The sequence below is a fragment of the Diplotaxodon limnothrissa genome, linkage group LG17 (genome assembly GCF_057381915.1).
Source record: "Diplotaxodon limnothrissa isolate DT_005_m linkage group LG17, D_limnothrissa_male_GT1.1, whole genome shotgun sequence".
Lineage (NCBI taxonomy): Eukaryota > Metazoa > Chordata > Actinopteri > Cichliformes > Cichlidae > Diplotaxodon > Diplotaxodon limnothrissa.
In genome coordinates, this window is record NC_140612.1 from 41,145,809 (window position 1) to 41,170,288 (window position 24,480).

General features: G+C 46.4%; 1 protein-coding gene across 2 annotated transcripts in view; it reads left to right on the forward strand.

Annotated features, from left to right (window-relative positions):
- Positions 1–24,480, forward strand: part of dennd1b (DENN/MADD domain containing 1B) — a 93,070-nt gene that overhangs the window by 15,187 nt on the left and 53,403 nt on the right. For both annotated transcript variants that reach the window (XM_085375480.1, XM_085375481.1), the window contains exons 3-5: positions 5,118–5,161; positions 21,623–21,672; positions 22,444–22,563. In XM_085375480.1, coding sequence (XP_085231606.1) covers positions 5,118–5,161; positions 21,623–21,672; positions 22,444–22,563 — 214 coding nt within the window. The remainder of the gene's footprint in view (positions 1–5,117; positions 5,162–21,622; positions 21,673–22,443; positions 22,564–24,480) is intronic.

The following is a 24,480-nucleotide window of genomic DNA, read 5'->3' on the forward strand; positions in this document are numbered from 1 at the left end:
TGGGCGTCTTCAATGAACTTTGACCTTTAGTTCTTACATAGGTTTGAATTGGGTCATCCAGTAGCTTTATTTGCTTTCTCTGAATCCAGTTGAGATTCCTTGGCCGTGTGTTTGGGATCGCCCTCGTGCTCAAACGTCACCCTTGCAGCAGATTTTTATCAAGAATGTCTTGGTACATGTTTTTCTAGTCATCCTTCCATCAGTTATGTGAAGCGTGTCGGTGCCATGTGCTAAAAAACAGCCCCACATCCTGATGTTCCCACCTCCAACCCTGTTGGTGTTTTGACCTCCAAACGTGGTGTGTGTTACGGCACCCGGAGAGTTCAGTTTTGGTCTCAGGTGACGACGTTCTCCCAGTACTTCACAGGCTTGGCTTATTGTCGTAAGCAAACACGTCTCAACGTGCTTTGTCTCCTGCAGTGGAGTCTTGTGTGGTGAGTGTGCGCACAGGCCTCGGTGGTTGAGTCTCGGACAACTCTTTACGGTGAAATGATGCTCTTTGTCCTTTCAGATTACACAACACTGCTCACTGGGAAAATCCTTCTGTAACCAGTGCCGGATGAGAGAGCTCACTGGTTTTAACCATCATGAGATGTTTCTTGTATGACACATTTTATTTGCCATCAGCTGTAAATGAACCCGCTGATATTAATTTGCACCAAGTGGCAGGACTCTAATTACTGATAGATGTCACATGGTGTCGTGACCGTCCTGCCTTTATGCTTCTCCCGTTCTTCATGTGTTCAATACTTCTCCCCGTCTCGTTTCTCATTATTACACATAATTTCTGTGCATGTGTGGACTGGATTGGTCGTTCTCTGGTGAGAATTTCATGTCAACAGCACCTTTAGAAGTAGATTCACCTGGAAAACTGGTGAGGTGTTCAGTACTTGTTTTTCCTGTTGTATCTTGCAAAATCCAAGGATGACAACAACTCGTCATGTTGACCATATTTATGTTGCATTCAGAAGCTGTAAAAACTGTATAAACATTATGGAATCTGCACCGAAATAAATCCTCACAGATGTAATCAGATTCTTGTTCTTTTTTAACAATCCAAACGATTTGTCAGTTACAATCCACCAAATTTCATGGTGAACTTTCTAAAAAGGACGCGAGGGCACCAAACCTGATACGTCGACTGCCTTCGCAAGCTTTCACGGGTCCGGTTTAGATTTCGTGCCCTGCAGAAATTCTCGGCCTCCTCGTTGTTGCTTGCGGGTCTATTTTTGTTTAACCACATCGTTCTGCTGGTGAACACTAGCAGCAATGTGGCAACTGTGAAATCCTGCCCTTAGCAGCAAAGTTGGTGGGTTAGGACTAAACTTCATCAGCTGTTGGGTGAGGGATCGAGGTGACTGCTCACTGACTTATGTCGAGGTGGGAAATTTCAATATGGTTACCAGAGCCTGGCGTGTTCACTAGTGACCAACCGTCAGCTGCAAAGCGAAGGGTGACGAGCAAATTGCTTCATCTGCGGACGGCCTTTAGGCCACGCACCCACCTCTTCCCTCCTCCACTCTCCTCCACCGCCCTGCACGCCGCCCCAGCACCCTTTCCCCATTAATCCATTTTTCCACTGACTTTCAAAGGCAGATGTCTCAGAAATTGCCAAAACACCGATTTTTGATCAACCAGCACCGCCCTCATCTCACCAGTATCTGTGTCACGGCTCAGGGGCTGCCGGCTTGTTGCCCCCATTGTGACTGTTGGAGTTCAGCCATGCTCAAAGCCCTCAGGGATCAATGGACAAGCTAGTGTACTGTAAATATTCACTCCTGAGCTCGCTGTCTATCTGTAAACACGCATCTACTCACACGGTACACATTTGCACACAGGGCACGCACACGCTTTGCAAACAGACCAGTGGTCAGCCCTCACTCATCGCCACGTTTGCCCACATCAATTTTCTCAGGTGCGAATGGAGGAATCTAACCCTCGATAGGTGATTTCAATTCAATTCTCACCCACTGAATCTGTTTACACCCCACCGGGGTGAAATATGCTCTAGGTTGTTTTCACCTCGTCACTCTAGCTAAAATGTCCTGTTTTAATCTGGGCTGCAACAGCTCTGTATAGAATCTGTCAGCTGTAGTTTGATTGACATGGGAGAGGTGTATGTCTATCAGATCAGTCTGTTATGCACGTGGGCCCAAAGACCCGTGCGTGATGGATGTCTAAGCAAACAGCAGGAAGCAGTAGCTTGGTTTTACGGACGTTTCAGAGGTATCCTCGACCACGGCGCTGAAGTTTTTCCAGTTCAAATGCACGAGTGTCCCATCATTTGGGATACAGGAGAGTGGGGGTCGTCTACCAGTCAGAAGTTCGTAGCCCTTCACGCGCCCGCCTGCTAAAGTATGCTGGGGCAAGATACTAAGAGATCCATCCATCAGGGTGTGAGTGTGTCTATTTGGATGTTGGACAAAAACGCTGTGTGTGTGTGTGATGAATAAGACTTGTAGTAGAAACTGATTTGACTGGTCAAATTGACTAGAAAGGTGCCCTATAAGCACCTTTACCTTTAATTATTCTATGTGCACATGCATATACACACACACTGTATCTCCAGCTTGCTGCTAGCCTTGTCTGCTGGACACAGGAAGTGGTTTATGTCCTTGTTAGCAACAGAAAACATGTAAGTATGACGTCCACATCATACTGGAGCCAGAGTATAAACCCACAGAGGAGAGTGCACGTGCAAATCACGTCATAAACAATACGACAGGTTGTTTGAACTAGTAACATTCTGCACGTCGTTCTCAGAGGAAAATGAATTGGAGCGGTCTTTGCAGAGTTCAGGTGTTTTTCAGAATGAGACGTATCACGGAGCTCTCACTGTGTGTGCACGTGTGCAGGAGGGGAGGGAGGATAAACCAGTGCAGGATCTGTCATAGTGACATTTGTGTCCCCTGGAGGAGCAGCGGGGGTCCTCTTCACCTCTGTAACCTTCAACTTTCAGCCTTAACCCCCTTCGGGCCCCCTCTTGCGTCCACCACACGCCCTGGACGTTCTGAAGGGGAGGGGTATGTGATTGCAAGACGGTGAGAAAAATAAAGAAGGGGGTGCAGAACTGGGGAGGGTGGGATGAGGGGGGAGAAATGAGGTGAGTGTGGAAGGAGCAGCAATAGAGCTGAAATCGCTGGGATGGAGAAAATGAATGGAGGCGAAAGAAGAAACACCTGGAGCAAAGACGAGAAGGACACATGAATGATAAAGGAGGGTGTTTGGTAATGTTCAGAAGTTCTTCCTGCTGCACCAGAAAAGTCTTCTTTGCGTGTAGTCGCTCTCTCTCTGCTCGAGGCATGACTCCAAACTCAAAATGAACATGTCAGGTAGGCACGCAGGGACTTTTCCTGGATCGAAGGGGCCGATTTAAAGGTTATTGGGGCCGTTTTCATGCACGGTGAATAGGTTGGAATATCTCCTCATCAATACTTGAGGTGGTGTACAGAACAAGCCGTCTGGTTCCTCTGTCCTGCATCGTTCACCAGCAGCAGTTCCCATCCTCTCACCCAGTAAATAAGCATAAAATAGGCCGAACTGTCGGGGCGATGGGGGGTCGTAGAGCTTGGAGCTCTTTTTTTCTGTCAGTCTTTTCAGGATGGGGCCCATGAAATGATCCAACAGGATTATGTAAGCCATCATTGATTGTGCTGCGTCCCGTCATCCGTGGGTCCTTTGTGTCCCCCTGTCTCTCGCGGACAGCCCGGTGCGTTAGCCACAAAGCTACTCGTGGTGTTGCATAGCGTCTTCATCCGAGCAGCCGTCTTCTCTTCTCTGCATTATTTTTAGGCTCGAGGTCCATCGAGTGCATTCAGCTTTCTGTTAGAGGGCTCAGTCGTCCTCGCGTTTCAGACCAGGTGAACTCTGGAGAGGTTTGCTGCTTTCACATGAACTTTTTCATCGTTCTGCTTTGTTTACATAGAGGCGGGGGGGGGGTGTTTATGAGCCCGTGGGCCTTTTTCTGCGGCCGTGACAGTGAACTTGGCATGTGTGAGCTTGTCTGTGCAAACCCTCGCTGTTCTTGCCAGGGTCACGGGGTGACCTTGGAGCTGTGGAAGCCATGTTTACCACAGACCCCTGTGTTCTGGCTGTGGCTGGGTGATCGCTTCATTTCAAACACAAAGCATTAAGCCTGAGAGAAACTAGCGTGTGTAGTTTGGACGCTCGTGGGTCGCGCTGAGGCAACCGTCGGCCGAGGCGCCGATTACGCGGTTCTTTATCACGTGTGCCAAACACGCCCTTATTCACTATCCAGATATTCTGGAAATGGTTTCTGTGCTCTATCTTTGCTAAATACATACGACTGCTGGATGATCGCAGTACTGTTGGCTGGTCTGTCGTGTCTGTTATTAACTTACCAGGTTGTATCTGGTGCAGCGAGGATGCGATATGTTGAGGCTTTCCTCATAAAACACCAGACGTTGAATTTTGTCTGATCAGAAGCCAGAAGTGCACCACAGAGTGTTTCATAGAAGCGCTCTCTACGCCGAACACGCCTTACTTCCTGTATTCTTATCACTGGCTGATAAAACGGGTATCACACATATTTCATTTCCTTTATTCAAAACCAGTTAATCACCTTGGCTAATCTGTCAGCATCAGTGTTGTTTAAGTTGTTTACTACAAATGGATATCGCAGTGTGCTGGGTTTCATGTAGCGCTGCTGCAGAATAACAACAACAATAATAATAATAATAATAATAATAATAAACCTTTTAGTGTAAGATTTACATCTCCTCAGCAACACCAGGCTTGAATCAATGTAGCAATAATTAAGCAAATAAACTGGGGTGCGTGTTACTGCGGCTTAAACGTGCATGATTTGGTGCGTAATATAAACTCATATCTACAACGAGAGTATAGATTTGCATATTTACAGCGCATGCAGCCGAGACACTCTGTGTCTTGTCTTTCACTGTGCGCTGCTCACTCTGTGCATGCGCGAGTGTGTGTGTGTGTGTGTGCGCGAGTATGCATGTGTGCGTGCGTGCACAGACTCACAGCAGCCACCCTTGCCCCCACCCCTCTCATTAATATGTATGTGTTCTGAGGCAGCTAGCAAAGACGGTGTGTTTCTCACCCGCTGATTAATGCTGTCTGTCAATTACCTCTAGATCCAACCGTGCTGTGGAGCTTCCCCCAGGACCACACAGACCAGGTTGGAACACATTCTGCTTTTTCATTCCTCTGTCTGTCTCTCCCCCCAAATCTTCCCCTGGTTCAATGTTACAGACAACCTCTACCACCTCCTCTTCTCACATCTCCCTTCCTTCCTTTTCCTAATGCCCTCACTCACCCTGCCATCCTGTGGTAACCTTCCCCAAAACCTACCACCACCACCTCCGCCGTTCCTTCTCTCTCTCCCCTCCTACTCTCCGTCTCACTGTACGTCTGTTGTTGGTAATGAAAAGCAGTGAGCAGGTCTTCAATAACTGACGAATCAGTAATTATCATGCAACCGTGACAGGAATGCGCACCTCTGTTTTCCTCTCTGTGTCTCGTTGTCCTCCTGTTTGCCTTTTGTTTCCATTTATTGTTCCTTCGAAATCGGAAATAAAAATAAAACATCTGTTTTGTGCTCTTTGGCTCAGCGTTCTGATACAAATCACTCGGAGGGTTGGTGTCTGTTACCAGTTTGTGCGACTTAAATTCCAAATCATACTCCGACTTTATTTATTTTTATTCACTTTAATGGAGTTTCTCACCAAAGCAGAGAACGTGGGGAAACCATTTGTGCGATGAAGTTAAGCAGTCAGGTGATCACAGGTTCGAACGGGCTGCAAACTTTAACCGTTTGAAGTCTGAGTCTGCCCAAACGTCCAGCCGCTCAATCCTGGGTTTGCTCTAAGGATGCACCAGTGCTATATGGCAGACATTAACCACAGGTTCACATTAAATACACGTTGTTTTTGGTTAAAATGCAGTGCCGCGCTCTCTCATGGGACGCCTTCGGTCCCCGAGCCTCATCACTCCCTCATTGGTTCAAATAAGAACCAATGAGGGAGTGAACGTGACCTGAAAACCTTCCTTTTTAAAAAAATACTTTCTCTTTATTGATTTTCATCTTAATTTACTTACAGAACTAAAGAGGGCAAGGGAAACCAACACATTCACATATGTTCACATATTCCAGAATACACAACGCCTTGTTTTACTTACACATATTACATATTACACAGGTGCATGTTCCATTCAAACAGATTCGCAGCTGTCCCTCTGCATCACAGAGGTATCCGTTTCTAGTCTCTTGACGTATAACGATCCCATCGTTCCCAAAGTCTCTCTCCTTTCTCCTTCTGTAGCCGCAGTGAGAGGGTAATCAGTTCCATATGATGAATTGTGTTAATAATGTCTATGACCAGCTTCTGTGTGGGGGGGCTCCTGAAAACCTTCCTAATGCTAGTCACAGCTTTTCTCAGCTTCTCACGGGGAAATTGTGAACTCTGGATTAAATATCGTTTCATTTAAAAGTCTCTTTACCCTCAGAAAAACACAGCAGCCCAGCGGGGTGTCGTGTTTTCTCTATTAAACCCAACTTGATCAAAACAGTAACGCAGCCTTTAACAACGTGCGTGTGCCCATCATCGGCGAGCGGAGGCTGAGAGAGAGAAGACAGGACGGGCTGTACATTGTGTTCGGTGCTAAAAGCAACCACAGAGCAGATCCTGGAGCCGGATGGCTGGACGGATGACTTTGGGCAGCCTGTCAGCTGAGAGGAGGGAATAAACAGACGTGTAGCTGATAGACTCCAATATGTGGCGAAGGTTACGATAGACTTCAACACAGCAGCATAGCTAGTGAGTTTAAACAGCTCTCCTGCCTCTCTGATCCACTTTGAGAAATAAACTGAGTTGTAGAAAGATGCTTCAGGCGATGTCTGCCTGCCCCACAAGAACCAGAGCGTGCTATCAGAGTACGAGGTAAAGGCAGTGAGGGAATGGGAGAGCGAGCAAGAAATTACACACTTGCAGAGGGAAGAACAGGAAATGGAAGCGAAGGGGGGGGAACTGAAATGAAGACGTAAACATAGGGCCAACACGGTTTTTGTGTTGACGCGGGCCTCGTGCATCCTCTCCAGCGTGGCTGTCCTTTTTAGCCCCCCGCAACCTCGCTTTTCTTTCATTCTGTTGTCGACCAGATCGTTTGTGTGGATAAGATGGCCCTTAAGATGGCCAGTTAGCCTGCTGTGTACAGAGGGATTGGCCCTTTCCCCCGTATACATAAAGGCTGTATTCACGGGCCTCATTACCAGGATTAAGGCTCCTTTCCTCCTTTGTGGCTCTGAGGGCTGGAGTCCTCTGTAGCCACAGTCTCGCTCTCTTTCTGTGGCCCGAGCTGGCCGGCATATGGCGGCAGCAGCCAGCGATCTCTGCAGAGGGGCTCGCAGCTCAGAGCGAGGCCTCCTTTTGTTTAGGCCGTTATTGTTGCTCAGCGTAATGACATTTGTAGGCCGTAGGATCAGGGTGGAGGGGTTAGTCTACCCCAGGGGAGAAGGGGTAGAGAGAGGAAGAGGGAGAGAGAGTGGGATGGAAGGAGGGGGAGAGGCAAAGACATGCAGACAGACAGGAGTGTGGATTATGGAAATATGAATTGATTTTTTTCTCCTGTTCAGTGGTAGAATAGAAAGCTCAAAGGAGAACAGACTGCAGGCTGGCATGCCGGGGTGGTGCTAGGGAAATGTGAAGCGAGAGGTGCTCGCTCCTTCTCTCCCCCCAACACGATTTCTCTATCAACCCCTGAGACTTGTGCCCTGGTCATCCACAGATGCCATTTGGACAGAGAGAAGCAGAGATGGAAGAGAGAGAGGAAGGGAGGGAGGGGAGAGAGAGGAAGGGAGGGAGGGGAGAGAGAGGAAGGGAGGGAGGGGAGAGAGAGGAAGGGAGGGAGGGGAGAGAGAGGAAGGGAGGGAGGGGAGAGAGAGGTGGCTAAAGCATATATTTGAATCATAAGAAGGACTTTTTTTTTCTTCTTTTTTGCAAATGAAGCAGACAGATGGAAATCTGTCCGTTTCCTCTCAGATCTCATCCCAAAGTAGTGGAAAACACACACACACACACACACACACACACACACACACCACAGTGTGGTATAGAAGGCCCACTTCTGTGTAAAGAACAGAGGATAATATGATAAACACTCAGCAAGTTCCACCAACAGAGGACCAACTTGCAGAAACTGTCTGCAGCTCCACCATATTTCAAAATGTGAAGTTAGTCACTCGGACACTCCCTTCTGCAAATTGCTCTGCTTTCGAGTGTAAAACTCAGTTTTCCATCTCAAACGCTGCAGTTTTATTTCCTTGTTTTTACTTTCACTCTGTTTAATCAGTTAACCAGTTTAACAAATAGTCACGTAGTCGAGCCTTTTAAGCTTTGCATAAAATGAAACGCATGAATCATCTCGGGGAACGAGAAGTTTAAGACTTAAATTTATGTAAGTCTGGAAAAACGATGAGACAAGGATCCCAGAGCAGAGCAGAGTCGATGCATCTCCACCAGTCCACTTACCTGGACAGCGATTGGTTGGAAAAATCAGATTTATTTTTAGTAACTTCGAAACAGAAATCCAAATTGACCCAGCATCCCCCCCAGTGGGAGTGTTTCTGTTATCCATACCATTTGATATCAAGAGAATTGTTTTCCTTTTTCACTAATAATAGATATTTGCACGTATGCTTAAAGGTTTGTGTCGGGCTGTTTCATACCTGCTGAAGATGATTGTGGCAACTGAAACTAGTTGTTGTTACTCTCAGGAAATCCACGGCTGAGTCGATTTCCTGAGTGGTCTTATCTTGTGTTTGTAATGATGTTCTTTTCTGTCTTGTTGTGACTGTCACATCATCTCCATCTCTGCACACAGATCTGTCCGTCCTCTCCTTACGCTCCCCTCTGGTTCATCAGCCTTCATGTTTCCACAATCCTTCTCTCATATTTCCCCTCATGAGCCACTGTTGCATGAAATTGCAAATTATACACACGCAGTATCTTTTTTTTTCATCCACTCTGGGTTCAGCATAATATCAAGAGAGAAATAAAAGAAATATTGAATTATGAATAGTTTTTACTGCAAGGCCTTCTTTTAACTATTAAGGTTGATGTTAACTCTCCGTGGCTATTCCACACATTTTACTGTAATAAGGAAGCTTTGATCTTCCTGCTACAAACTGCATCGAGTTGACTGTAAAACATGCTGTTTTTCATTTATGCCAAGGCTGCGGTTCAAATTCGATTTTAAGGAAATATCTGTGCTTTGATACATCGCTATGTAGAAATCACGTTTTTATTAAATGCATTCTGGGACTTATTCTGTGGAGAAATTATAGTAATCCACTTTTCCTCTTCACTGTGTGCGTTTCTTTTGCTGCCATGCAGTTTTAAGTTAAAATGCGCTTTGTTTCCTCGGTACAGACCTGCTGTGTCTTTGTGTGGATTCACAGCTCAGGTTTGCAAAATTTCATCCGATCGAAGGATGGATGTCCAAGGTTGACGTTTGGTTATGATACGCCTCTACGTTTGGCATGAACCAAACACGGCATATTACGGTTTGGCGATATATAAAAATTTTCCAACCAACAATCGTCAGTCCGATAACCTATGGAAGCCCGTTTCTGCCAAAAAAAAAGTATCTATAACTCGAAATTTCGAGAAAATAACTCAGAATTTTGAGTTATGGATTTGTTTTTTACTTTTTAGTGGCGGAAGCAGGCTTCCATAAATAACCGATGATAGGCGACTTTTTAATGGGCGGAGCAACGTAACCTGATGGGCTGATTTGCGCATTTAGAATTTCTAAGCTTTGTTTGGAGGGAATATTTTACCTTCTCTTCTTCTTTGTTTCAGGATTAATGTCGACGAGAGAGATGAGATTTATAATGCAGCTACTTTTTGGATTTTTTTTCTTTCTTTTTTTTTTTTTTAAAATGTGCCAAATCACACAAAAGGCTGAACTTTACATCAGAGATTTTTTTTAACGTGTGCTGGAAGAGACCACTTTTTTGTTTAATCGTGTATTTCTTGTTTCCCTCCTCTCCATTCTGTTTTTTTAATTTAAATAAAATGTTTTGGGGGTTTTCTGAACACCGGCTGCTGCCGTTCTTTCTTTCTGTTATGAGTTTCAGTAAATGAGTCGCTGCTTTTGCTTGTAGCTGGAGATGTTAAAACAGCGCTGTTATTTTTTCCGTTGACTGCTTCTCTTAGCTTCAACCAACCTTAATAGCAAACTTACTTACAAACGATGGGCGAAGGGCTCGGCCTATCGCCGATTGTCGATATATTCGTCCAATCTCCCAACCTTACGGCAGACCAGCACCTCGCACCAATCGTCGAGCACGGTGGTGTGAGGAGAGGAGGTGATCTGGGCATGTTGGAGTCGTTGAGTTGACCATGAACCTCTTTGTATTAAAGACAGTTAAAGTATGGCCTAAAATTGGGTCATAAAACAGGAAATAACGGCGAGCACAGCAGCAGATCTACGACCGAACGGCTGAGACGGGGAAGAAAGATGAAAGTGCTGCGAGGACACTCAAACTGAAATGAGGGCAAATGCCCACAAACCTCAGTCAGCTAAAGATTATTCACAAACATGTCTGCCTGATACAGTCGATACAGAAAGTGTACAGTACTACACACTGCTTCTGCATTTGCAATGATTTAATTTAATATTAATGAGAGTGTAAACTGTAATGTTGTTGTTCATCCCAGTGTAAAGATGACTGGGTTATTTTCACCCTGACATGGAAAGCCTTATAGAGCTATTGTCTTTGTGGTTCTTTAATTGTGACCACCGTTGTCACTGAGATGTCATGACTTCAGGCTAAACTTGACGTGTTTCCCCGTCACACAGTCCTGTATATCTGTCTCTGCTGGAAAGCTCGCCGAGTCATCAGCCAGACAGGAAGAAGGGGAGGGACAGACAGAGGAAGAAAAAGAGCGAAGAGAGGCAGCGGCCTCTCGAGGCTTCATCCTCGGCAGCTTTCAGCGTTGCTCTGACACCGTGCTCCATCAGGACCGGCTGCCTGACACGCCGTGATTGGTGGCCACAGTTCTGTGGACTTGGCCCTGGGTGGGGGAGGCAGGGAAAGGGAGGTTGATTGGATTGGTGAGACAGCAGCGGTCTGAGGGATGGAGGTAAAGCGTAGGAACCGGTGGACATGATTGGTGACTTCAGCCCTGAGGGAACTGAGGGTTGACCCCAAGGAGAAGAGGATAAAGTGGGCGAGAGCGGTGGTGAAGGAGTCCTTGTGGGTGTGCGAAGGCAGGGCCCAGACATGCTTCAAGACGATGATGCGTTGCTGTCGGTTGATGCCCAGTGGAGCAAAATAGAAAAGCAGTAGGAGAACAGATGGATATAATAACAGGAAAGTTTGAATTAGATCAGTGTAAAAGGAGAAGACGGCGACGGAGGTTGGAGGCACTGTTGTAGATCACATGGTCAGCTCGCAAACCTGTGAGACACTGTTGTGAAAGTCTGTAAAAACATGGGAATTATTACCTTCTTTGGGTTTACACGTATGGAGAGGTGTGTGTGTGTGTGTGTGTGTGTTGCTCAGCGTGTCACAGGGCCTTGTCTTTCCCCTTCACTGCACCCTGACAGCAGTGTCAAACAAGGCCTCATATGATCTGTGTATGTCTTTGAGAATATGTGTGTGTGTGCGACTGGGTTGATACTGTTTTTATTCTTCCTTCTAACCCTTTTCACCTCACATCCCTCGGGTGTTCCAGGGTCTTGCCTAATGGACAGTCTCGCCCCACTAAGCTGGCCTTTGGCTCAGGCACTGAGCTGGACGCCTAACTAGGGGCCCTTTGTTGCTCATGGGTCTTGATTGCACTGACCTCTGGGCTGCCTTCCTGGGAGAAGAAGAGTAGTAGAGAGGGAAAAGGAGAGCAGGGGAAGTGTTTTCACGCCCCGTTGCTCACATCTCTCCTATATCGGCGAATGACTGGCGAAGAGAAATCGGTAGGAAAGAACTGTTGGCTGTTTCCCAACCTGCAAGTGAAGAGTAGTGGATTCAGCTACATACACAGATGTATGCAGTTAATCTGTACATTATCTGAATTCACTTTAGGAAGAACAAACTAGTAGGTTTATTATATTCCTCCATTTTATACGTGCAAGCCGGGAAGCTGTGCTGGAGGCAGCTGTTGCACACGTGGCCACGGCGAGGGAACAGAAATTTAGAAACGGGGAACTGGGAGAGTTTTAGCAAAAACATCCTTCCACCTCCTGCTGCACGGGTCATCGGAGGTCTTTGTTCAGGGTAACGTGCTGCTATCTCCAAACAGGTTCTGCACATGAATCTCCGTCGTCGCATTTTGTGTTGAGCTGCCGTGTCTGGACGAGCTTTGGTTGTTTTTGAAGAGACGCCAAAAAGCCGATTTTTGCCTGCTGTCAACACAACGTTGGATAAAAAGTTTACGGCTTTTCTTTTAGGACTTCTAGAAAAAGATGCCATTAAATGTGTTTGAACACTGAAAGGATGCTCCTCAGAGTCCCAGCAGAGTCGCAGCCAGACAGACTCTGGACAGTCAAAAGAACGAGACCCATGCGAACCAGCTCATGTACATATACTCAGCTATAATAATCACAGTGATAATTTTCAGACAGTAATTGGTTGTGCTGCCATTAAACTTGAAGCCCTCCACTTTTCAACAGCATCCTTTCACCTCCCGACTAAATTTAGGCAGAAACGAGTCATTTTTTCTCTTTTAGCTCAGAAATGAACATCCATGGATGTCTGGTGCTTGCTATCGTCTGATGATAAATTTATCTGCGGTCGTAAACCTGTGACCTCCTCTTGAAACAGGAAGTCTTGGCCTGGCTACCCAGAAGTCCCCAAATACCGGCCGTAATCTCCAGAGTCTGCCGACTGCAGCCGATGAGTTCCCAGCTTGAACGTATGCAAACTGGCTTCAAAGAGACCCTCAGATTCTCATCTGCTCATCTGCTAACTCTTTGTGTGTTATGGCCGAACTCACAGATGAGGAAACGAATGCTTTACACTTGCAAACAGGTTGCTCCTGTCAACCAGGAAAGCCTCTTTTTAATGGTTGTAGACGACGGGCTCACCCGAACTGCATACCGCTGTTGCCAGGAGAGCTATCACACGCACAGCAATGTGGCTTAATTGGGCATGCTTTTTTTTTTCTTCCCTTAACTACCCCATACAAGGCACAACCAGCAGCCACCAGTCAGAGACAGAAATGGCAAAAATGACAAATGAATAGGGTGTAAAGGGAGAGAAGGATGGAGAGGAGAAGGAGGAAGAGGAGGACGCAGCGATGCCCCGACCCTCTCTGCTAGATTCCTTGTACATCTGTCAATGAGACGTCCACCGCCAAATGTTTAGGAGCCGGTGTTGCACTACTGCTCCCCTGCTGAGCTTCAGTGTATACATTCTGTTTGTGTGTTAGTCCGTGTGTGTGTGTGTGTGTGTGTGTGTGTGTGTGTGTGCGCGTGTGTGTCGAGAGTGTGTGACGCCATGTGTTAGAGGCAGGCCCACATCAGGGTTCATACAGTCGAGCTAAGCCCGGTGGGAGTTGAAAGCTTAAAGAAGGAAATCCCCCCCCGGCTGCTCAGTGCACGCACACACACACGCACACACACACATGTGCTGTCTCTCTATATCCCTCTCCCTCTCCTCCTGGCACTTCATTAATGAAACCCATGCTTGTATGTTTGGGGCATATGCAGCTCTCTTGGCCCAAAACTGTGTGTGTGTGTGTGTGTGTGTGTGTGTGTGTGTGTGTGTGTGTGTGTGTGTGTTAGGGGGAGATGTCTCACTCCCCATCACGTGGTTATATATTCAGTGGAAGATCTCAGCAGAGGCATAATACTGCTGCTCTCCCCTGTCTGAGCCCATCTGTGATATGTAGACAGGACATCAGCAGGACAGGGTATTAGCACTGGAATAATGTGCAGTGTTATTGTTGACGCCGCTCTCCAAGCAATAGCCCCCCCCCCCCCCCTCGTAACATAAATGCACCCATTGAGGAATAAACTGAAAATAAATTGGTGTAATACAGTAGGTGCCATGTACTGACCCCAGTAGAGTGCTTTAAAATTGGAGGTGACTCATTTACAGCTGTTGGCCATGGAGCAAGTTTGGGGGTTGGACAGACGGCGGTTAAGGGGGTGTATTTTATTATTACTGACTTATAACTGAATTCATCCTGCGTGTGTGTTGTGTCCTAAAAGTGTAGAAAAGCAATCAGAGAAACGGTTTCCTCCCCTTGTTGGATCTTACCGAGGACATTCTGCTCGTGGATGCAAAGTGACGTCACGTTTGTAGTCGAGGGGTGCTCGGCCTTTTTTTAATTCTTGCTATGGTACTTTGGGCTGCTCGTTTACTGCAGAGGGTCTCCACAGCAGGTAGCTTCACTGTTTGATTTGGACGAGTTTTGTGCCGGACGCCCTTCCTGACACAACCCCAAAGCGTGTCTCCGGCTGTAGAGGTGGCAAATTCACATATAGTAGGAATAGGCAAATGCGACTGTCAGGTGTTGGTAGGTGCTTTAAAAGGCCGCAGGATCAGTCTGCCAGCTTTAGCACCATCTGAGCTGTGGCTCTGACAACATGGGGATGTTGTTAATCAAAAATAACCTCCTTCAGTCGAGACGCGCCGCACCAGAGGGGGTCACTGGGAACAGGAACTCGTAGAGGGAATTAGAAAAAAAATCCAGAAGGGCAAAACTCCTTCTTCCCTCCATCTCCCTCTCCAATCAGCCGGGGCAGAGCGAGCAAGAATGTGAAAATGTAACGCCCCCGTGTCAATTTGAAAGTGCACTTTATAGGCTCATGTGCCCCTCCACCTCTCTCCCCACCGCCTCCCCATCCCACTTCCCCCACTATTCTCAAGCAGCTCTGTTGCTTTGGTCCGGCTCTGAAGGCCGTTCTTATTACCGGCACAGAGTGCAGGTCAGAATGGCAAGCCGGCAGCATACTATTAAAGCCTAATGAAAGGAATCTCTGCAGGGTCTGAGGTCTGCAGCGGCCAGAGGAAGCTCTGCCTCTGCCCATTGTTCTTCTGCTCGTCTCCTCGCTCTTCTCTCTCATTTTTTAGTTTTTTTATTCCATCGCTAAATCTGGCATCTCCCCCGTCTCCCTGTCATTTCAGTCCTCTTCTTTGTCTTGTCCGTGCTCTACATCTGCTGAAAAATTCCCCTCTACATGTGTTTGCATCGGGCATCTCCAATCTGATGAGCTGCCTGGAAAATGTAAGCGGAGACATCTTGGAATCGTGACATGAAACTCCCTCAGATAAGGAAATGCATTTGTGACATTGAGCCCCAGCATAGACTCGTTCATGGACGCCGAACTTAAAGGTCAAAGGGCGTCCTCTTTCTGTAACTTGATTAACACTTTTCCATTTTTCCTTTCGGCGCTGAGTTCTTGGACACGAGCTGCCTGAGACGACACTTTACAGCGACCACCACAGTTTTTATCTTCTGCCTAGAAAACAATTGAATCATTCAGGAAGATGGAGTGGCTCGGTAGCCATTATTGGAAAAAGTTACTTGTATTGATTGCTTGATACTTGTAAAGGACTGCATTAATATGATGTAGTCTATAATTTGACAGTAGATTAATCTTTCGTTCCTTTTCTCAATCTATTGGTTTAGAAAATTGATTGAACAGTGCATACAAGGTGTTTGTGCGGGAGGCCACAAAAATCAAGAATTTTGATTCGGTCTAGTTTGGTTTGGACAAACGAAGGCTGGGTTTACGTGTCTCCTCCTCTCTGTGCTTCTGTCTCAGTAAAGTCTCCTGTAAGCTTCAGTATCTGGTGCAGTTTGGAGTTCATTGAACAAACAGGAAATTGTTCAGGAAGTTTGCTGTTTACAGTTAGATCACAGACCTGCTCTCTGACGGCAGTCGTCGGGTCGCCAGTCGCTTGGCGGCTGCAACAGTTTCAAATCCACTGCTGTCCCCTATCAAGGCTTCATACAATCACACATTTTTATTCTGCATTATTTATTTTTTCCTCTCTCTCTCAAACCAAGGCTCAGCTGTCCTTGTGCCTTTACACGTTGCAAATGAATGCATATCCATGCAAATTCTTTAAAAAGAAAGGCTGAGAATTTGAATATTTTGCTTAAAGCTGCACCCAGGTCGACCCTGCCATTCGGCATTTGAAAGCAGCGTGTCTGTTTGAATACTGAGGATCTCTCTTTGTCATGTTCGCCAGAGGGGCCGGGTGAGCGAACCAGCACCGGCAGGATGGGCAGAGATCGGCTGGGTAGCTGCACACAGACAGACTAATTGGGAAAAGGGGGGCGAAAGAGGGGACGAGGGGTTTCGGTGAGGGCGAGGAAGAGGTGGGGTATGCAGGAAGGGGGCAATCGAAGATGACGACAGGGGGGTTTAGAAGGGAGGTGAAAGAGGACGGAGGCTGGGGGGGATGGAAGGAAAAGAGGAGGTGATGGAGAGGGCGCAAGAGAGTGCGAGAGGAAGAGGTGAAGGAAGGGTGAGTTTAGATACTGTGCTTTCCAGCACTGATGTGTTAGCAGCCCTGCTGACTATTTCATTAGACTGCTGAGGGCCGGCTGGATGACCCGAGTCCCTACCTGCTGCAAAGCGCTGTGGTCTTATAGCGCGTGTTTGACACACGAGATAACCTTGCAAAAAACTGTTTTCTTGCACTTATGAAAGATTCACAGGAAGTGACCTAAAGCAGGCCCGTTCATGCATCTCGTTGAGGAAGACGACCCACTTGGGTCATTTTAAGAATCTATTACAGTTAAGAGATTGTGGATTTTGCTTTTTGAGACGTTGGTGTCACACTGTGTATGAAGGCTCCTAAAGATTCAGATTCTGCCTTTTTTTGCTTTAATTTGCCTAAAATGAGTTTTCCTGACAAATAATTCATTAGCATATTTCCGTTTTACAGGTTTTTAGAAGTAAACATGTAGCTTCATGATAGTAGTTCAGATTTACTTGATTGCAGTTTCAGTATTTTGTGGCTCCGTACCTTTTAGGATGCTAATAGTGTGCGTTTACATACTCAGCGCCGACGTTGTTAGCCTGTTGGAGTAACTCACGACTGGTTTGTTGACTCGTACACATTAGCTGACCGACGCACCGAGCGTGTTTCGCACTTCTGTAGCTGTGTCGTCATAGCGACGCACAGATGTGAAGCGTTTTCGAGCACGTCTTCCCAGCTTTAATCGATGTCCATGTGGTTAAACTCTTACTGTAAAGGCCTGACTCTGGTGAGGTAATCGCTCACAGCGAACATCTTGTCCGCATTATTTTTGAGTTATTTTGTTTTTCTTTAGTAATACAGCGCAGACTTTTCAAATCAGTCTGCACTTCTAATTGCATTACCAGGAAACGATAACTTAACTTTGACCAAGAAAATAAAAAAGTAGAAGCGGACACCACGTGGTGAATTTATACAGTGAAAGACTAAAACGGTCCAGCATGCTTTGAAAACAGCTGACAGTAATGTAAAGTGTGTCTGAATTGCAGTAATGGGCTAACACGCACACACACAAAGAAAGCCCTGCGATTTAATGCTTTAGGGTCTGATTCTAATATAAGTATATCTGTGTTACATTTACAAATTTGCCTGCCACCAGTCTCCATTCCTCCTAAAGCTGCTCTCTGTCTAGAAGGCTCTAGGGCCTGCTGAGCCAGGCTGACTGAGACGGGTAGCTAGCAGCATTGATCTGGCTGCAGTAGCCAGGGGAATATAAAGCAGGGCAGGGGCTTAAAGTCCTGAGCCCCCCCCATCCTACCCCCAGGGAGGAGTCTTCGCTGCATAGGGAGAGGGCCATGAACTGCAAGCTGCTTCTCATTCCCTCCTTTCTTTCCTCGCCTCCCTGTGCTGTTGCATCCATCCTCCTCCACCTCTTCCTTCCTTCTGACATTCACTTTGTCACTCTCTCCCTCTGACTCCTTCCTTTTCTCCTCCACTTTCATTCCTTCTCTGCCTTCATCCACATTTCTCTACAACACTTGTGCTTGTCTGCCTCCGTCTGTGTGCAAGAATATGGGAAAGTGAATGTTACTCATGAAGTTCACGCTCGAAACGAAACACGTGGCCGACGCTGACTTTAGCATGTAGTCTGCATTTTTCTTTCCTCGCTGTGATCCTGAAAACCCCGCCCCCCTTTTTAGCAACCGCCCAGAAGAAGAAGGTGCACAGGTGTGTGTGTGTGTGTGTGTGTGTGACAGCCAGGCCCACACATTGTGATCTGTTCCACATCAAACCTCTCAGCCCCCAGTGTTTTGCTCAGCCATATATAGCTACAATTACTTCTAAAGAAATTAGGGTAGAGCTGGAATAAAAGAGAAGTTTAGGTCTGTTTTTTTTAAAGTAGAAATGTAAGAGTGTCGCCCTGCTCTCAAAGTTTGTTGCTCTTCCCTCCTGTACCGCGCTGTTCTGTGGGGCTGCAGTGCAAAGCTGCACAGTGCTGCTGCGCGCTGTTGTAGTGTTGTGGTGCAGTGATAGCGCGCTCGTCCGCTGGGGGAACCCAGAGCATTCTGTCTCACTGAGTGATACCCCTGTCTCCACTCACGATAAACAGCGCACACAGACACACACAGCAGTGTCTGCCAAGCCCAGCCTAGCAGCAGATTCTTCCCTCACACCCGCCTCCCCCTCTCGCAAAGCTGCAAATATATTAGCTGCCTCTTTTTCTTTTGTCTTGGGAAAATGGCAAGTGGGGGTGTCTACATGTGTGTGCGGTTGCGCACGTGTGTGCTTAGTGTACTAAGAAACTGTGGCAGAACATCCCCTTTGTGCCGTTGGTGTTTAGATATCCCTGTGGTATAGGGCCCAGTCATGGTGAGAGAGCTGCAGATGCCTTAGTTCCCTGTAATGCAGGTATGATGTAGGAAGAAGAAATACAGACTGACAGATGAGGCAAAGGAAGATTGCGAGCTGAAAATCACATACAAGCAGTCGATTTCTTTGGTTAAAACAGAAAGAAATATTGGAACAGCAACACTGTTGGGCTCGGCATAAAGGGTCGATTCAAACACACACACTCGCACGCACACGGTGCATTTTCCTCCTCTTATTTCTTTTGGTTCCCAGCCAGCTAGACTGTCCAAGTGAAGACTTCTGATAGTGAAATCTGCAGAATATCCTCTACAGTGGGGACACCGATTCCTCGTCTGTTTCAAACGATTTCAACAAAACAAACATAAATAAAAAATTTCACACAAAATGAGCCTTAAAAGCAAAAGATGTTCGAAAGTCCCGCCCCTAATATTTAACATGACAGTTTTCATGAAGAAAACATCCATTTACTTTGTTTGCAGATGGAGGCAGAAATCTGTGGCTATGGTTACCACAGTTACCTAAATGACAGTTTAAAGGGACACTTATCAAAAAATGTTTCTATATTTAATACTTTCTGCACGAGGGACGTGATGGTGTCATTGACAGAAGTGACCATCGGTGCTAACGAGTCAGAGTTACACCGGCGTATCGAACTGAAGCCTGAATGGACGTGCACCAATTCACTGACTGTCGGCTAAAGCGAGCAGCTACGCTCTTATTTTAATGAGCACAACAAACATTCCCAAATCTTTTTCTTCTAACCAGAAAATCTTTCGGATTTGGACTGTGTGCAAACTGCTGCCACCTCATGACAAACTGTGGTTGGAATAAAGAGCAAATCAATTATTGGAAAACAACAGATGAATGTTAAAATACATGTATGATTGAAAAAGGAGAGACGACTTCTTCTCTGACATCAGAAACCATATTTCAGGATGTGCCGCACAATCCTCGGCTGTCCACTCGGTGTAAATGCTAAAGACAGCAGCAGTGTCTCCATGCTGTCTGAGACTTAATGAATATATATATGAGAGAGAGATGGATATATATATAAAGATAGAGGGAGCGAGAACATGCCTGCTGCTTTTATGTCATATCACACACGCACAGACGCATCACTTCCTCGTGGTCCTGCGTGAGATCAGAGTCGCAGCAACCCCTCAGCTGCCACTCAAACACAGATACCTGGTGTGGGCGGGGCTGCGACGGCTCAGAAATCTGGCAAGTGGAATGTTTTTATTTGCAGGAGAACGTGTGTGTCTTTGCCCGCGTGTGTGTGTCTGTTTGGCTGTGTGTGCCATATGCGGTGCGCCTGGGAGGGCTCTCTGCAACATATTGGTGTGCGTACGCTAGTGGTTAATAATAGCAGCAAGCACATACAGCGATGGCAGCTCTGATGTGTGTGACAGTTTTACAGCCGCGCACACCCAGAGACGGTAACGCACGTGTGCGTACACACGTATGTACACGTGCGCGCACGCACGCACACACACACACACACACACACACACACACACACACACACACACACACACACACACACACACACACAGACCTCACTGCCACTGAGCCCTTCGTCTTTGCTGAGTTCTCGATTTTATCACAGATCCTGATGAGTAAAAACAACCACTTCCCACCCACCGTGCCTCGCCCTCAGCCCCTCCCCTCATCCTCCATATGTGGGCAAATACAAACATATAGCACAGTTAAACACACACACACACACACACACACACACACACACACACACACACACACACACACACACAAATACACAAATGTGGAGTCTTAACCACCCTGGAAGCAGCCGCTCACATACGTCGTCCTCTCAAAACGCACGCCCGTTCAGCTCATTGTAGCTGTAGGAGTGTTTGTGCTGTGCCAGGTGGCAAGTTTAAGTTTTGATGGGGGGGGGGGTCAGCGACTGCTCCCTGCAGAAGCACAGATACCCAACCTGTCCTGGCAAGCAAAAGAAAGGGAGCGAGGGGGAGACGGCAAGAGAGGCCAGAGCATAGCAGAGGGCCACCCAGTCCCCGGGATCAGCCTCAGAGCCTGGCAGAATCTGGCCGAAGCCGAGAGAGCGACCTGGCGCCAGGTTAGCAGGCAGAGCGGGGACGCTCGGCGGCTCTGTGGCCGGTCTGGAGTGGCTCACCCATATGGTGCGCCGCTCTGTTCCTGCTCTCTGTCTAAATCCATATGCCGCTGGTGGAAAGGTGCCCCCGCCCCACCCACCCCCTCCACACTCCCCTAAGTCACAAGGGAGGTGTTTGGAGGTAAAGCCCTGAAGGCTTGTAACCCCCTTCCTACTTCTTAACCCCACAGAGCTGCTTAGCCTATTGTCACTACAATCTGCTACCATAGCCTTCGTGTCCCCCCCCACTCCCCCTCCACCACCACCACCCTCTCTTTCTCCTCTCTTCTTTCTTTCCTTTCTCGTCCTTTTATCTCCCGTTGGCACCTGATAATCGATGAACTTATTAACTGCTAATTATTCAAGCTGTGGATGGAGGATCCCTCGCCGTCCCTCTAAAAGACAGCGAGAGGGAAAAAGGGGGAACTCCTCTCTGTTCTGCCAAATGAAGTGCTTTATATTGCCCATTCGTTTGGATTAAGTGCATTCAGGCTGCAGTGTTTGGGATGTGGAGATTTTGTCAGATTGCTATCAGTAACATTCAACATTAATCCCCATTTTGTTCAGCCAGTTGATAGCACTCGTTTAGCGGAAGCCCCGGAGACTTTCATATGGAAACACAATTTTAATGGGTTTCATCAGTGACGACTGTGTGTGTGCGCGTCTAAAGATGTGCCTTCTACTCTGTTCTGTTTTTGCAGGAGGTCCTTCAGACGATACCAAAGTTCTGCTTTCCCTTTGACGTGGAAAGGTACGATTCCTCGTTTTATTTGAGCAGCGCAGCTCACTTTCACCTGAAGCACACGTCCTCTGCACATACCACGAGGAGCTATAAGCTACTACTTGATGACGTCCACGCCAGCTCACCGGCTTAAAAACTAAAAAGCAAGAAAAACAAACCAAGAAATGAATGCTGCAATCGTCATATTAATGATGAAGCCACAGGTTTTATTAGTGATGCTGCTGATGAGGTCATCAGCGACAGGCCCACACGATGCAGTTGTGGTTAGTGAGATTTCCTGTGAGTGCAAATGTGGCCAAAGTTGAGAATATAAGGGAGCGTGTTTCTGTACGGACTGTAGGTCCAATCAGATCAGCAGCCTGAGAGCAGCACAGCTCTTATTTTTAGTAAGTGACACGGTAAAAACTCCCATTTTTAAAGACAGAAAGGAGAGAGAGGGAGGGAGGGCTCCTTGGTATTTTTACTGAAGCTGAGCTGCTGCCATCTAGTGTTGAAGGCGTGTACTGAGCTTTACTGGAATTTACCTCGGGGTTGGAAAAGCTTTTCACTGTTTTTTTCTTTTGTACCAGTCATACTCGAAATATGTGACATCAGATTTGGAGCTTGACTGGAGATTTAGCTCGTGGGGAGTTTTCCTTTTTGAATGAGGCCTTCTTTCTGGGCCAGTTACATCTAATTGTGTTTTGTTGTGCTGCTTCTTAAATGTGTGTGTTTTCGTTTTAAACACTTGTGAGGTTTTTGTGAGCGTGCACAGCACGTGTCCCTCGTTTTGTCGCCCAGGGTCTCCCAGAGTCAGGTGGGGCAGAATTTCACCTTTGTGCTGACGGACATCGACAGCAAGCAGAGGTTTGGTTTCTGCCGACTCACCCAAGGCTGCCGGGTCTGCATATGTCTGCTCAGGTAACACACGCTCTGTGAAGTGTCTGTAGTCTTATTCCTCCCAAAATGTTTTCTACATTTGTATTTCACTAAGATGAATCCTGAACCTTTAAAGCATCTTTACAGGTTTTTTAATTTTTATTAAAGGAACATCGAACACAATTTCCATAAATAAGCAGCGAGGTTATTAAAAACTGCTCTTCACAAATACATCAAAATAAAGAGAATATGTGTGAGTTGCCGTCTTTATTTACTCGTTCAGATAACCCGGACTTGCTCTGCCCTCTTTAAATAAAAATCATAAATTCTATGGATCGCTGCAGAACTGTTTTTATTTTTTATCTATCAAGTTTGATGGAGAGGAAAAAAAAATTAGCCGATCTTTGAAGTGAACACAGATTTTTTGAGGCAGCATTTTCATTCATTCTCACACTTCACACTGAGCTGCTCTATGCCAGAATAACACATTTTATAGTCTCATCTGCCCACACAAATATGTTACTGATGTGCCTATAATTATCCAAAAGTTTAGCACTTTTTGATATTTTCATAGGTGGATTTCTCCTATCACAGCGCACATAAATGAGGACAGCAAACCCACGAAAAGAAAAAAAAAAGGCATTTTCTTTGCATAATTGCGCTCCGGCAAAGACTATTATCATTTAATTCCCATGTAATTGCATGTTGACACAGTGTTTTTACAGATGTAATTAACTTTGCCATGACGGAGAAGAAGCCACTGCAGTGACGATCTCAGTGGAGTGGACTGAGGATAGAGCTGAGGAGGGAAAAGTACAAGAACGATATTTTTAATGAATTCATGAAGAAGTCGAACAAATAACAAACCGCACGACGAGGACAAAGGCTTTTTCTGTTATTGTAAAGCTGCTCTCGCCTGTGTGTGTGTGTGTGTGTGTGTGTGTGTGTGTGTGTGTGTGTGTGTGTGTGTGTGTGTGTGTGTGTGTGTGTGGCTGTTGATGGACAGTCGCGGGTTTGTCGCTGCCCTGATGAGCTGCTGTGAAGAACAGTGTCCCTCTTCCCCACACCACCCACCCTTCCTGGCCATCTTCCATGGCCTTTGTTTTTCTTTCTCCCTCCCTCTCTGTCTCTCTTGCTCTCTCTCCCTCTCCCCCTCGCCGTCTCTCCCTCTCTTTTCTCCTCGTTATTCGGCTACTGCCACAGTGCGACAGCAAAGACGCTTGGCCCATAATTATGCATGAAGCTTCGCTGCCAATTAGCAGAGGCTCCCCTGTCCCTCTCGCTGAGTTAGACATGCTAATTCATTTGACATATGATGTATAAAATTCATTATGCATTCTGAGTAGTTTGCATGGCTCGCTTCATTTATAATAATATAATGTATAGGAAGTTGTTGTTTTTTTTTGTTTTGTTTTGTTCATTTAAAATTGTTAATGCGCAGCTCGGTTATGTTTTTAGTTTTTTACTTTTATTCCATCTTAAATATCCTCGCTCGTCCAGGACACGACGAGCGAGGATATTTAAAAGGATTAAAGTGTGTGCAAGAAATTTGGAAATAAAGTTCCCGTCTTCAAGGTCCTCGGTCGCGACTTTATCTTTGTTTATGATTCGTAAAGATGTTAGTAATACCAGATGGGATTCAAGAAAAAAATAAAATTAAGATAATAAAAGTAGTTTTTTCTTCAAATGTGAAACAAGTCGACGGCGGCCCGGGCCGACATGTTCATATTTGTTCTTCTAGGTCCCAAATATAAAATAGGACTCATTAAAACAGTTTGTGATTGCGCGAGTGCTGCACAGTAAAATTGTCACCTCTGCTTACGGGAGGAAGTGTCTTAATGAGCAGGACAGTTTTATGTGGACGGCTCTTTGTAGTGTCGTCGCTGAAGTCGTGACCAAAAAGACCAGGCTTCCTCCAGGCAGGGCTCTGAAAAGATGTGTGCACACACACACACACAC